Source organism: Episyrphus balteatus, chromosome 4 (assembly GCF_945859705.1).
Source record: "Episyrphus balteatus chromosome 4, idEpiBalt1.1, whole genome shotgun sequence".
NCBI classification, from domain to species: Eukaryota; Metazoa; Arthropoda; class Insecta; order Diptera; family Syrphidae; genus Episyrphus; species Episyrphus balteatus.
Window position 1 is genome coordinate 70,384,063 of NC_079137.1, and position 14,853 is coordinate 70,398,915.

The 14,853-nt window shown below is 28.4% G+C and overlaps 1 protein-coding gene across 9 annotated transcripts in view; it reads right to left on the minus strand.

The window, feature by feature from the left end:
- The window catches only part of LOC129918266 (CUGBP Elav-like family member 4), a 993,834-nt gene that overhangs the window by 264,795 nt on the left and 714,186 nt on the right, over window positions 1–14,853 (minus strand). Inside the window, exon 1 of one of the 9 annotated variants that reach the window (XM_055998711.1) lies at window positions 1,081–1,306. The exons of the other annotated variants lie outside the window; for them this stretch is intronic. Within the exon in view, the coding sequence (XP_055854686.1) occupies window positions 1,081–1,140 (60 nt within the window). The 5' untranslated portion in view covers window positions 1,141–1,306. Of the gene's footprint in view, window positions 1–1,080; window positions 1,307–14,853 lie in introns of those variants that run through there. 9 annotated transcript variants of the gene reach the window in all.

A 14,853-nucleotide genomic window follows, 5' to 3' on the forward strand; every position in this document is an offset into this window, starting at 1 on the left:
GCCATATTAAATTGTAGGAGTTTGGTTGATGTCGTTTTTTTTTTATTTAATTTTTTTAGCATATATAAATTCCGAGTTTAGCATTTGAAGTATTTAAACATTTGTTTTTTTTTTTAATGTTATAAAGTTTTTAGCTCCATTCAATATTCTCTTGATTTTATAATAGGTATGAATTTGTCTAACATATTGCAACTGGTGATATCTGACCTACTTTTTTTTTGTATCTAAACAGCTTGTTCTAAATAATTTCTAACTTCATATAATATGCGAATATCCTTAACAAAAAAAAACTTTTTTTCTGCATAATATAAAAAAAAAAATCAGTTTTAGGTTTTTAAATATTTCATTGGAAATCTTATCTCTTTGCATATATATGTATGTACCTATGCATTCATACATACAAATATATACCTAAGCTTATTTTCTGTGCTAAGCTGATGATAACATACGCTCCAAACATTTTCGCCCTTATAAACACACACATAATCCTCTTAACCGACTAAAACGAAGAGAGTTGCGCCTAAAAAAAAACCCCACCAAATAACAACAAAAAAAAAAAGATAAATAAAGAAAAAGCAAAAAAAAAATCCCTAATACTTCCTATCGATCTGTGAGTGTTTGCTGCTATCGTATCTAATACAATCAAATTCTTTCATGTTTTTTTTTTTTGTATTTTATTTTACAAACACGATAAGCTTTCCAAACAACCTGACACAAAATTTGTACCCTCCTCGTAAAAATTCACAACAACCCAAAAAAAAGGAAGATGAAATAAAAGTAAAAAAAAATCCCCTTACCAAACAAAAAAAAAAGATAAAAAATAATACGACAAATTCTCATACTCACACATACTATTATCAAAAAAAAAAAAAAAAATCAAACAAGATGACTTTGCCAAAAATGATTAATTGCTTAAAGTACGAAGATACTGCGTATCTATCAGATTTGGTTCGTGTACCTACTTTATACTCTCTCTATATATTTTATATACCCTATATAATTTCTTCTTCTATAGAAAGCAAATTCATAGATATATAAAAAAAAAATTTATAAGTATTTTTTTTTTTTGTATGTACTCACAGTAACTTGTTGAGTAAACTCAACCTTCGGTTGGCCGACAAATTCAATAATATGAACCATATGGAATGATTTTTCTTAAACTTTTTGTTTATAATAAGAAATTCAAGATAATCGAATTCAAATAATTCGATTATTTAAAAAAAATTTAAATTAAACAACAACAACGACGAGATGACGACGATGATGTAGAAAAATTATTATTTTTTTCTTTTTTATTGAAATATCTTTCAGATATATATGAAATATATCTACCGTATGGTATTTTAATTTTTTTTTTTTATTTTTCACAATTATCACTTTCAAAACACCAAAAAAGATACTTTTGTATCTTTTATTTTTTTATTCCTATTTATTCTTTTTCTATCACAATTGATCACTACTTGATTTTTTTTTTTGTTATACACTTTCCATGGGAATTACAATTTTTAATTTATTTTTTTGTTATTTTTATAATTTTTGAAATTTATTTTGTTGTTGTTGGTTGGTTTTGGTATATCTGTGATGCATCACTTGTAGAACCACTTGATGCACTTTTATACACAAAAACACACAAAAAAAAAATACCACTTTTTTTCTGTGAGAGATGTTTTGAGAGGTTTTTTTTTTATTTTTATTTTTTTATTTATCACGAATTTTTAAGTATTTTTTTCTTAATTTTAATTGAATTTTTATTTTTTGCGAAATAACAAATATTTTATTTTATATGTCCGCGAGATCAAAAAAATTACTTAAGTCAAATACACGAGATACTTTGAAGGGTTCGTAATAAGATTGAGAGATATTTTTATTTTTTTTTTATTATAACAGAAAAAACCAAAATTTGATATCGAATCGACAAAAAAAAATCAACGATAAAAGCCAAAATAACGATGATAATTTTTTTTTTTTTTTTTGGTTTAAAAAGGATGCAAATTTATGGTTGACGGATTTGTTGTTTGAGATAAAGATACGAACGAGATTAAAATATATATTTATTTAAATATATATTTTTTTTAAATATTTAAAGTTATTTATTTTGTATTATTATTTTTTTTTTTTTAAATATCGAAATGTCGAAATATTTATTTTCTGACTTAACTACACAAAACTCAATATCATACTAAAAGGACGGACGAACAACGAATCATATCCGAATATTCAATAAGATACTAGGATACCCAGTAGGAAAAGCTGTTGTATAGTGTTCGAGCTCCATACTGCGCGTGGTGTGTTTTAATATTATTTTTTTTTTTTATTTAGTCGTATAATATTGTATGAGAGTGTATAAGTGTATTGTTGTTGTTGATATTTTGTTTTTTTTTTTATTTCGTTTGGCTTTTCCTTTGCTTTAGCAAGTTTCAAGAGGAAAACGTGGAAATTGCCGAAGCACACAATACAGATATAAATACACACGAGTACACCATCGCATCATCAACATAGTCGTCGTATCGTCCACATCGGCAACGTGTCGTCGTTATTTTCCTCGTCGTGTCGTTGTGAGGGGAGGAAAAACTTTTCAACATATAAATTGGTGTATGTGAGAATTTTCTCCAATTTAAATGGGTGTTGTTGAATGTGTGCTGCGGCGCTACTGAGTTCTGACACACCAACCAACCACCCCCTGAAAATTGTGGTGGATTTGGTCATACGAATTGGTGCTCCCCAATAGTCTTTATCAGTGTATTTGTGTGTATAAATACACACTAATACAATTGAGAAATATAATTGGGAAAATTTTGTTTCCCTTACGCAAGTCTGTGGAGCAGTAAGCAAGCAATATGGGAAAAACGACAAAAAAAAAAATAGAGAAGGGGTGGAAATATATTTTATAACAACCCCTGTGAATGTGTGTGTGTTTATTTTTTTTTTTTTATTTTGTTGCTTTTCCATCATCATCATCACCATCATCATCAATATGTCGGTTTTGTCTTTTGAATTTTCTTCTTCTTCTTGTTCGTTGTTCTCTATACGCCCACTCTCTATCTCTATGGTGAAGTTTTTCAAAAAAAAAAAAAAAAAAATATTGGAGAAAATTGAAAAAACAGGTGAAAATGAAAGAAAAAACAGAAAACACAGCAAAAATATTGAAAGAAAAGAAAAATACTCATTCCACTATAAAAAATGGGGGGGAGGTATAAAATACGCAACAATTTTTTCGACAATTCCACATTGAAAACAATAGATGCGGTGGATATAGTAAAAAAAAAAATAAACACACGGGTAGGTAGGTATAGAGGGAAAAGGTTGAGATACTTGCTAGACATGGAAGTCATAAAATCGTCGGGGAATTTGTTCTCTAAGAAGAATAAAGATAAAGAAAAAAAAACCACGAGTGGTGTTTTTTTTTTTTTTTTGCTTCTTCTTCTTATTTTTTTTATGTGGGAAAAGGAAAAAGTGTGTCAATTAGAATCCTGATAAGTGACTCTAAAATTAGGAAAACATTCAAATAGAGAGAAGCAAGTGAAATTCCATTTGACATAGTAGAGAAGAGACTATGGTTATCGTTGCTGAATGAAAAAAAAGCTTGTTGTTGTCTTTTTTTCTGTCCATTTTTGACAGATGTAATTGGTAATGGTGATTTTTATGGATAAGAGTAAAAAGTTGGTAAAAGTATGAATTTTATATTTTAGGGGATTTTTTTTTGATAATTAAATCTCATGTTTCAATCTTGAATGATTAGTATCAATTTTACTATCTTTTTTGGTTGAATGGAAAGAATTTGCTTATGTGAAGAAATAAATGCCTAATGTAAGTATTGGCATAATTGTTAATGGTCATAACTCAATGGACATTTTAAGTTTTCGGACAAAATTGATGAATGATCAACTTAATTGAAATAGTTTTTTAGTGGAGTAACTAAAGCAAATTGCACTGGTCGGAAACGGATATAGAGCAAGAACCAAACCCTACTTTTCGAGAGGAATTTTGTGTGCTGAGTCCGAATCTGAAGTCAAAATTTCACTGGCACGTCACGTTTTTGAAATAATTGAATATTAATAGGTCAAAAACGCGTTTTTTGGGTACATTTGACATCGAATTACATCACCGTAAATTTTTTTTTTGTAAAAATACTTATGCAATCTCAAAACGCCATATTAACACGTCCTAAAAGTATTTATATTTTTTCAAAATAATTTTTTTTCTCAAAGATATTGAAAAAAGAAATTTATGATAGATATCTCAAAATCTTGATTATTTTTTTCAAAGTAATTAATGGTTTTTTGAATCAAATTCCATCTTGCGTCTTCTGATTTGGACTTATAAAGAGCAACATATTACGGAAAATATATATTTTTGACTAAACATAAAAAAAAAATCAATTAAAAATTAGTTTTTGAAGCTTTATAGCGAAAATAGTGATGAGTATAGCTCAAAAACCAGACGTGATAGAAAAAATCTGTAAACAGTTTTGAATTCAGCACACTAAAGTCAATCAAAATCACCTTATAAAGTTCTTGCTCCCGACTTGTTTTAGGTCTTTGCCGATAATATATATAACATATATATAACACTTTGAAAAAAAAATTACTTAAATTTTTGCATTGAAATAATTGATTTTCTCAAAGATTTTGGCAAATAAGAACTTCAAAATTTTGCTATTTAACTTTCAACAATAAGTGCTATTAAATAAATAAAAAATAACTCTATATTTAAATGTTGAACTTTAAAAAAAATAAGTTAATTTTTTTTCAAAACTTCTATTAAAAAAAGTTCTTCGAAAATGAAATACTTTTTAATTTTTTTATAAACTGTAATACATATTGACATTTCCTTTTATAATTTCAAATCATAATAAATGTGGCCTAAAAAATTTGAAAAATAAATGCATTTTATATTACGAAAAAGTTTTAAAAACGACATGTTAAAATTTTTTCAATATTTTTTTTTTTTTTTTCAAAAATCTGATTTCAATTACCATTCTTTCAAAAGCCCTTCATTCAATTTTCTTTATTTAATTTTATAAATAAGAAAAAGCTTCTAGCTTTTTAAAAATGTATATTTAAATATTGTAGGTGTTGCAGTTGTGTTCAAATTTTTTTTTTGTGTGTTTGAAGTCAATTTATGAGAAAATTGCATCTATCGCTTAGACGACAAAAGTTTGTCCCTCACTCCCATATATTTTCTTTCCTTGAATTTCCTAGACAATCTTTTGGCATCAATTAATTTTTGAAATTTAAAATATTTTTTTGTTAACAAAAATCTTTAATTAAATTTAAAAAATCAAAACGGCAACACCGGCAATTTTTAATCTATAGACTTTAAAGTATTTTTAATTATCGACGTTTTAAAAAAAAGATCATCAAAATCCAAGCTGTTCGGCCGGGTTCCCTAATATTGCCAATTTATGAGCTTTAGTTACTCTACTATTTGTCAATACCTATTTTGTTTAGTTAAATAATAAACATTATTAGTATTCAAAATAGCAGGTAATTTAGCGGAAAAGGTAGTTAAGCGAAAGGTCCTGAAAAAATCTTTAAAATTTAAGTTAACAATACCTACTGAAAAAAATTTGTCTCCTAGGTATTCACATACACGAATGTCTTAGGTCATAATGGTACCTATGTTGATTGCCTACTGCAAGACTTAGTAACTGTTCATATTATTTCTTCGAAGCTTTTTGAACTCGACACATAACAGATACCATCAAAACTAGTCACGAAGCTACTTTTTCAAACAGATTTCATAACTCAAAAACTGCACACCAGTAAATCATGAAATTTGAATTTTAGACGCAACAGGGAAAACCTCAAAGTAATGGTTACATAGATACATAGTATGAACATCGAGTTAAGGACTTTCGTGATTATAAGAAGAAAAGCCAAAAAAAAAACTCCTGATGCAACCAATTTAGGGAGTCGTTTTTGAAAAACTATAGATCATTCGAATTGAAAAACTGTTGGGATGTTATTTCAAACACTTAGCTTTTAATTTCGTTAAAATTAACTGGTAGATAATTTTTAGAAAATTCACTTGCCAATCTAAAAATTGTATATTAGCACCCGTTTTTGGTTCATATAGAATATTTTGTAGATTTGAAAAGATATATCCTATACTCACAAAAAAACAAGAGTTTTTGGTGGAGTATAAAAGTGTTTTATTTTCTTAGGTACATTTTTATACTACAGTACAAGCAAGAGAGTATAATCAGTGGCATTCATTTATTTCTTAAGTCAAGATCTTTTCTACTGTTTGTTGTGAAAATCTATTGATAGTTCGGGAGAAAACTGTTCACGTCCACTCTTTGTAAAAAAAAGGTAGTTATGATTCTTTAATTCTTTGAATGATTTTTTTTTTAAGTAGGACAAAAAATATTGCAAAAAAAAATTTACATATTTTCTGATTTCTTAAAATTAGCTCGAATGGGTGGATATTGGCAGTCCCTTGAACTTTACATTTGCTAGAAAGCTTCTGTTCGTCCAATTCTGATGACTAATAAAAATCCAGTAAATTGATAATATCTTTTAATACATTTTAATGAAACATTTTGAGGACTTGCGCGTAAATATCTCTCAGCTTGAATTTCGACAAAATTGTAAAATAAATAGTCCGGTCAAATTAGACTAAAATAAGGGGTTGAGGTTACATTAATTCCCAGCAAGCTGAAAATTGGTAGGATTGTTGAAAACATTATCATAAATTAAATCTAAAAAGTCCTCATCGATCCGAGGTCTGGAAAAAAATTTACGGGGGGTCAAAGGTCACAAAAACTGGTTTTTCACGATTTTCAGCAAAACGGTAAGTCTTATCAAAAAATTTTCAATGCAAGAATTGTAGACCAGGTCATTATATATAAAAAGTGTCATGACACTTTTTTTTATGAAACCCACAGTTTCTTAGGTATAACGATTCAAAAAGTTGAAGTTGAGTTGTAATCCTCATAATCAGGCCCATTCTGAAAAAAACTCCCAACTGAAAAGATCTTGAAATTTCTTTATGTTTTTTTGCTTAAATTTCGTTCTTCAATGGTTAAGAATATGGGAAAGCAAAAAAAAAATGGAAATTTTTACCATTTGCCCGATTGGGGCCCTTCTCCCGAAACAAATTTCCCAGGGAATTTTTGTTTAGAATAGGTCTGAACATATACAGGGTGTCCGATAGAGAATGGACAACCCTAAGACGGCTGATAGCCACTCTTACGACTGTTCTAAAAACAGATAGAAAAAAGTCCTATCACAACCAGTTCATAAAATATTGGCTTTTTTTCGTTCAGTGTATTTTAAATTTTATCATTTTATGTTTTCATTCACTACAACCACGAATGAATGAATTTTATTTATTTCATTTTTTTATAATTTTCTACAATAATTGGATGAGTACATAAACGCTTTAAAAACTGCAAAGCTATTGCACATTTTCGTAAAAAAAAATTTGAAATCTGTTTTTTGATGCAAAATGTAAAAAAAGTATTTTATGAAAAATTTTAAACACCTGTGGTATAAAATAAATCTATGGAAACCTAAGTGGCCAACTTTCTTAAAAATATTCCCCTTAGACGAAAATATTTTTAAGAAAGTTGGCCAATATTTTATGAACTGGTTGTGATAGGACTTTTTTCTATCTGTTTTTAGAACAGTCATAAGAGTGGCTATCAGCCGTCTTAGGGTTGTCCATTCTCTATCGGGCACCCTGTATATGTTCAGACCTATTCTAAACAAAAATTCCCAGGGAAATTTGTTTCGGGAGAAGGGCCCCAATCGGGCAAATGGTAAAAATTTCCATTTTTTTTTGCTTTCCCATATTCTTAACCATTGAAGAACGAAATTTAAGCAAAAAAACATAAAGAAATTTCAAGATCTTTTCAGTTGGGAGTTTTTTTCAGAATGGGCCTGATTATGAGGATTACAACTCAACTTCAACTTTTTGAATCGTTATACCTAAGAAACGGTGGGTTTCAGGAAAAAAAGTGTCATGACACTTTTTATATATAATGACCTGGTCTACAATTCTTGCATTGAACATTTTTACTTGCGATATAGGTACTATAGGGCAAGTTTAGGATTCGTAAAAAAAATCGAACTCGAGATAACAATTTTACATGACATTACGATGATGGAGAATGCCAAAAAAGTGGGTCCGGCAATTCTGTCTGTCTGTCTGTCTGTCTGTCTGTCTGTCTGTCTGTCCGTCTGTCTCTATCTGGAGCTGCAGCTTAAACGAGTGAAGTGATTTTCTTCAAACTTGGCAGTTAGCAGTTTTTGGTGATTCCCTAGAGGGGAAATTGAAATTTTTTTTTTATGACCAAAACTAACGGTACCTGCCATATAACGGAATTAGAAAAGTTAATTTTTTTCAAAAACGGCTCTAACGATTTTAATTAAAATTTTTGTGTGTAATACTACACATAAGGACCAACTTTTTAAATAAAAAAAATATTTTTTGTACCGCTATTAACGGTACCTGTCATAGAACGGTTTTTTTCGTTTCTGAATATCTCGTACAAAATTAACCCGATTTAAATGAAAATTTTTATACAAAAGTGTGTAAGTAAAGATAATATTAAAATTTTAGAAAATTTTCAAAAAACGCAATTTTGGTTTTTTAAAAAATATTTCAAAATTTTTTTTTGAAAAATCAATTTTTTGAAAACGGATCAATTAAAAATTTTGAAATTTAGTTTTTATGTGTAAATTAATTATTTCTTCAAAATGGCATACCAACTTTTTTTTTGAAAAATGTTAAAAAAAATTTATATATAAAAAATTATTTTTTTAAAAAACGGCTCCTACAATTTTCAAAATTTTTTTTCTAAAAACACCTTTTTATACGAGAAATAAAATGGCATATTTGTTTTTTTTTTTAAGATATTTTAAAACGGAGTTTTATTAATTATAAAAACAGATTTATTTTTTTTATACTACTTATGAAATTTCTTCAAAATATCGAATTTTAAATTTCTTGAATAAAAAGCTTTAACATTATAGTTACTTTAAGCATAAGAGCAAGTACGTGCGACCCCAGTCGTGCAATTTATTTGATAAGACTTACCGTTTTGCTGAAAATCGTGAAAAACCAGTTTTTGTGACCTTTGACCCCCCGTAAATTTTTTTCCAGACCTCGGATCGATGAGGACTTTTTAGATTTAATTTATGATGGTGTTTTCAACAATCCTACCAATTTTCAGCTTGCTGGGAATTAATGTAACCTCGGATGTCTAAATTGACCGGACTTTATACCAGAAAATATATGAACTTTTTTCAGAAATATTTTTTCCCAATTCTAACTAAATGTTTACGAAATACATTTCACCAAAAATTTTAGAAGCATTAAATACTTTGAGTGCATATTTTGGGCAGATGAAAATATGAACATAAAGATAAAGCATTTCACGTGAAACCAGCAATAAAAAATGTCGTGGGTCGTCAAATTTGTTCATATTTATTATATATATTCCTCAATTGATTCAAAAAATACAACTAAAAGAATTTTGAACTTTAAGGCCAGAGAGTCGAGTTACCTATGGAACATTTTGTGATGAGTTTATTTTGAAAAATTTAAATAAATTAAACAAAGGGGTAACAAAATTCTTTTAATGACGGATTATAGGTATGCAAAATTAGACGTACTTTTCAAATATGAATTCTAAATCGGAAATCGATTTATTTTTTTGATAAAAAACCGGAAGTTGGCACTTCAAATTCAAATTTAAGAAACTTTGACCTTTTTGATATTTTTTTAAATAATCTAAAAATACAATTTAGAAAGTATGTGCCGATTTTCAGAGTGGGATGTCCATTCGTTTAGAAAATATACTCATTTTAGTTCGCGGACTTTGTGCAAAAAACTGATTTTTTGTAGAAAATAACAGGAAATAAGCAATTAATTTTATGTTTTGGGAATCTTAGACCATTTTTATATTATATTTTCTTTAGTATTAACAAAAAGCCTTGTAAACCAGTGTTATCAGAAAAAAAAGAAAGCAAATCAAACATCTGATCATCACCTAGAAAATTAATAAAGACCTCTTAGTCAAGAGGAGAGTAATCATCAATATATAATAAAAAAGAAAGAATAAAAACATAGGTACAAATTACTGTCTACACAGTACACAATCCCCCTTCATTTGGTAACCTGAATTTACTTTAACAAATCTTCTTTCTTTATTACGTTTAAATCAAGAAATACAGGCTTGTGAATCTATTACTATAAAACATGATGTCCGACAGCAAAATGCATAACCGTGGTAGCGGTGAAGCCATTAAAAGAGCTCACATCAGAATAACACAATTGTAAGGTCAATGTCTTCAATAATAAAAATTTTCCGGTACCGGTACTCAACAACAACTGCCACAGTTGAAAGAAGCAAAATAATTTGCTTAAAACAACAAGCAAGTTTCAATGAATTAATTTTCTGCAAGTAGGTAGCTTGGCAATAGGTAGCTACATTAAATGATCTTCTTCATTCGTCACACAGCATGTCTTCTATCAACTTGTAAGAAATCTACAATGGAATGTCAGTGGTCAGTGCTAAAAGTGATTGCTCACTACAACTCTAGAAGTTACCTGATTCATACAATCAGCTGTGATTTGTTTTGAAGTTGAAGATCATTTTATGACAGGTGCAAACAACATTCAGCGCCACCAAGTGCTAAATAGAGTTTATTTTTGGTAGAATTTTACCAAAGATATAAACCAATTTAAATGAATAGTTAAAATAAATGTAGGGTAAAGCAACCATTAATAAATTTGTTATCAATTTATTTTATCAAATTGTATTTTATAAAAAAAAATAAGTACATTATCATACAAAAACAAAATTGTTTTTATTTCTTTTAAATTGGTAAAATAATTTAATTAAAGTGTTTGAAAACAAAATTAATAGTTAATTTTTGGAGAATACGAGTACCTACTTCAATTGACTATAATAAAATAATAATAGTCACAAATAATCATTTTTTAACTATTTAAAATAGTTATCCTGATATATAAACTATGTATTTATTGTGTAAGTGAATTAACTCATTAATATCCATATCTTAACGCATTTTAAGTTTAGTAGCAGTTACTTATATAGAAATTTTCATGTTACAAAGGAAATGATGTTTTTTAGAGAATATTAGAAAAGATCGAAAATGTTTCACTTTTTTGTAAAAAAAAAAAAAACATTAAAGAACCGAAAGCATTAAAAAGATAAAACGTCGACTAGAAGAGGGTTCTTGTTTTTACTAAAAAAAAGTTTTTTAAGAAAACCATTTTTTGTATCTATTTTTTTTTTTTTTTTTGAAAATTCTAAATTTTGGTAACAACTGTCAATTCTCTCGAACAAAAATTTTCTTTTTATGCTTTCGAAATATTATTACCTTCCTCTCAATTTTATACAAAAACCCAGGAGATAAAACCAATCCTGAAATTTTTCCAAAAATCGAAAACCCAGAATCCCGAAAACCCAAAGTCCAGAAAACCAAAACAAAAAAAATATATAAACAATCCAAATTCCTGAAAAACGACATTAATCGAAAAAGTAGGTAAACAAAACTCTTCAAAATTGTGGCAAAAAAAATCTGGAGCAAGGATTGATTTTAATTGACTTAAATATGCTGAGTTCAAAAGTGCTTACAGTTTTCCGCTATAATTATTTTTGTCTCAAAAACTAGTTTTCAATGAAATTCTGTCTGATGTTTTATCCAAACTATAAATTTTTTTACAATAAGTTGTTTTTTTTTTCAACTAAAACCAAAAATTGGTATTTCATTAAAAATCTATTAGTTGTGTTTAAGATTTTGAAATATCATAAGTTGTTATTTGCAATATCTTTGAGAGAAAAATTAATTTTGAAATGAAAAAATATATATTTTTAAACGATTTTAAAATATTGCTAATTGAGATTCCATAAGTAGTTTGAGTAAAATTTAACGTTTTTGAACTGTTATTATTTCAAGTATTCCAAAAACCGCGCACGAAAATCGTTTTGAAAAGTATGGTTTGGTTCAAACAAACCAACTTTGTATTCGTATTATGTCGCAATACCTTAAAACTTTATAAACGAATTTGTTTCATTTTTACTTGCGATATACTATATCAATTTATGTGGGTCCCGCAATTCCGTCTATCTGTCTGCTTGTATAAGGATTTACAATCTAAACGGATGAATCGATTCACTTCAAATTTATTTTTCAACATTTTTCGGACTCCACATAGAGGGTTTTGGAAATAAATTTTTTGGGACAAAAAAAACGATACTTGTAATATTACCTATACCAATTTTGGAAAAGCTTTATTTTCTCGAACAACTCCAACAATTCAAATGGTTTTGAAGGTTAGTTTTTGGATAAGGACTACCTTTTAATGAATATTTTTTTTTTTTTTTTCAGAAATCATCAATGTACCTACTTTGGACCACGGTTGCCACAATGGTTATTTATGACCAAAATAGGTCATTGTATATTCACTTGGTCATTTGGTCACTTTTTATTCCATTTGGTAATTTTTTCTGAAGAAATGAACAAAGTATCAGCCTGCGCTATTACCTATTAGTTTCCAGTAAAAAGTTCTACTCGAAATATTTTTTGTTCGACTAGTTTCTTACGTTCTTACCAAAATTTTAGTGAGAAGCGAGCTGTTTACCTAGCATATAACCGGAAAAAAAGTACGAAATGCGGGGATTTTTCCGAATGTGAACAACTTTTCGACCACAATTCAGAATAAGGGAAAAGTGACATTTAATTTTTCCGTCCACAAAAAATTAAATGATTCCATGTTGGGTATAAAAATAAACTAAACAGTATATCAAAAATATTACTTCTTGTCCAGAAGAACAGAGAATTTTTTTGAGTACATTGAAGATGTTTTTATAGTACGAAAAAAGCTGAGAAACTTCTAATTTAAAACAATCAATTTTATCTCTAAACATTTTTAGTAACATCAATGATCTCCATTTCGTAACTTTCAGTTTCAAATTTATAGATAATTTTCCCAATTTCAATTTTTCCTGAAAAGGGATAAAATTCGGGTATTTTTCTACAGGTAATGCTATTTAGACAATGTTCCGTTGCAAAACTTGAACCCGAAAAATGAGGACCATTTTCATAAACAACTCTACAAGATTCTAAGCAATGTCTGATATTTTCAGGGCTAAGAGCTGAAGTGAACCAACAAAAAAAAAATGGCAAGGGTAAAATTTTTTTTCAACAAATGACAATTTGAAACGAAACACTTTTTGACCAAACTAGTGACAGATTTTAAACCTTGCGCAAGTTTTGTCCCTTAAGGCATATTTTTTGTATTATTTTGTCTTTTGTCTAGTTAAAAGTTAGCAGAAACAAATTATTTTGGTTATTTTTAGTTGTGTTTGGTCATTTTTATTTACATTCTTGGTCAAAAAATTTTTTTTTTGAAGTGGCAACCGTGCCTTAGACAAAACGGTTTTTTTTTAATCTGAATTTCTTCCGGACGACTTATCAAGGGGCACGGTAGTGCCCAGCCAAGTTCTCTAGCAACTTTGGCACTACACCCTTATTTACAGGAAACAACTCAGGCCATTTTCGACCCCCCTCTAACTTCCACACCAAAGATGCTAGAAATTTCAAACTCGCTACATTTGTTGAGCTAGTCAAAAACAAACACCTCACAAAATTTCAGCCTTCTACGATGAGTAGTTTCTGAGATATAGGGCTTCAAAAATCGCTAAAACCGTAACTGACTGACTGACTCACTCACTCACTCACTCACTCACTCACTCACTCACTCACTGACAGATCATCAAAATTATGGAGAACTTCCCGATATCGTAGAAACTTGAAATTTTACACGGTGATAGGACTCGTGGTGTATACAAAGGAACAAATCGAAAATTTGAGATTTTCAATTCAGGGGGCGTGACATCCGCCCATTTCCACTGAATTTTCATCAAATATTATGGAGCACTTCTGATTATCGTAGAATCTTGAAATTTAGTGGAATGGTAGAACTGGTAGTTTATACAAAGGAAAAATTTTAAAATTTGAGAATTTCAGCCAGGGGGCGTGGCAACCGCCCATTTCCGCTGAATTATCATTAAATATTATAGAGCACTTCTGATTATCGTAGAATCTTGAAATTTGGTGGAATGGTAGAACTGGTAGTTTATACAAAGGAAAAAATTTAAAATTTGAGAATTTCAGCCAGGGGGCGTGGCAACCGCCCATTTTCACTGAATTTTCATCAAATATAGAGATTTTCAATTCTACAGCCTTACCTTGCAAAAAGTAGTGAAATCACAACAAAAACATTACTGTTAAAAAAAGAGCCAAGTTCTCCTATGTTGAAATTATGCTAGCACAAAAAGTATAGAGATGTAAAAGTGTACCAATTTCTAAAGTTTGGGTTCAAATTCGTATCAATAAAATGTTGATTGTTTACTTGGCAATTTTTTAAATAACTTTAAAAATCGGTAATTAAAAGAAAAATTGTCAAGAGAACAATCAAAATTTTATTGATACGAATTTGAACCCAAACTTTAGAAATTGGTACACTTTTACATCTCTATACTTTTTGTGCTAGCATAATTTCAACATAGGAGAACTTGGCTCTTTTTTTAACAGTAATGTTTTTGTTGTGATTTAATTTAAACAAAATACATACCTACTTATACAAAACCATTTTTTAGTTAAACAAAATTCCAAAGAAAATAACTTTTGGATTAAAAAAACAATTAATTAATTTTTTTTTTTTTGAAATTAATTGTTCAAAAACAAGAAATATATAAATTTAATTTTTTTTTTTTATTGTATAAAGAATTTTTTTTTAAACGGCTCTAACGATTTTGATATTTTTTTTTTCGAAAAAATCCAAACTTCTTTTCAATTTCATACAAGATGT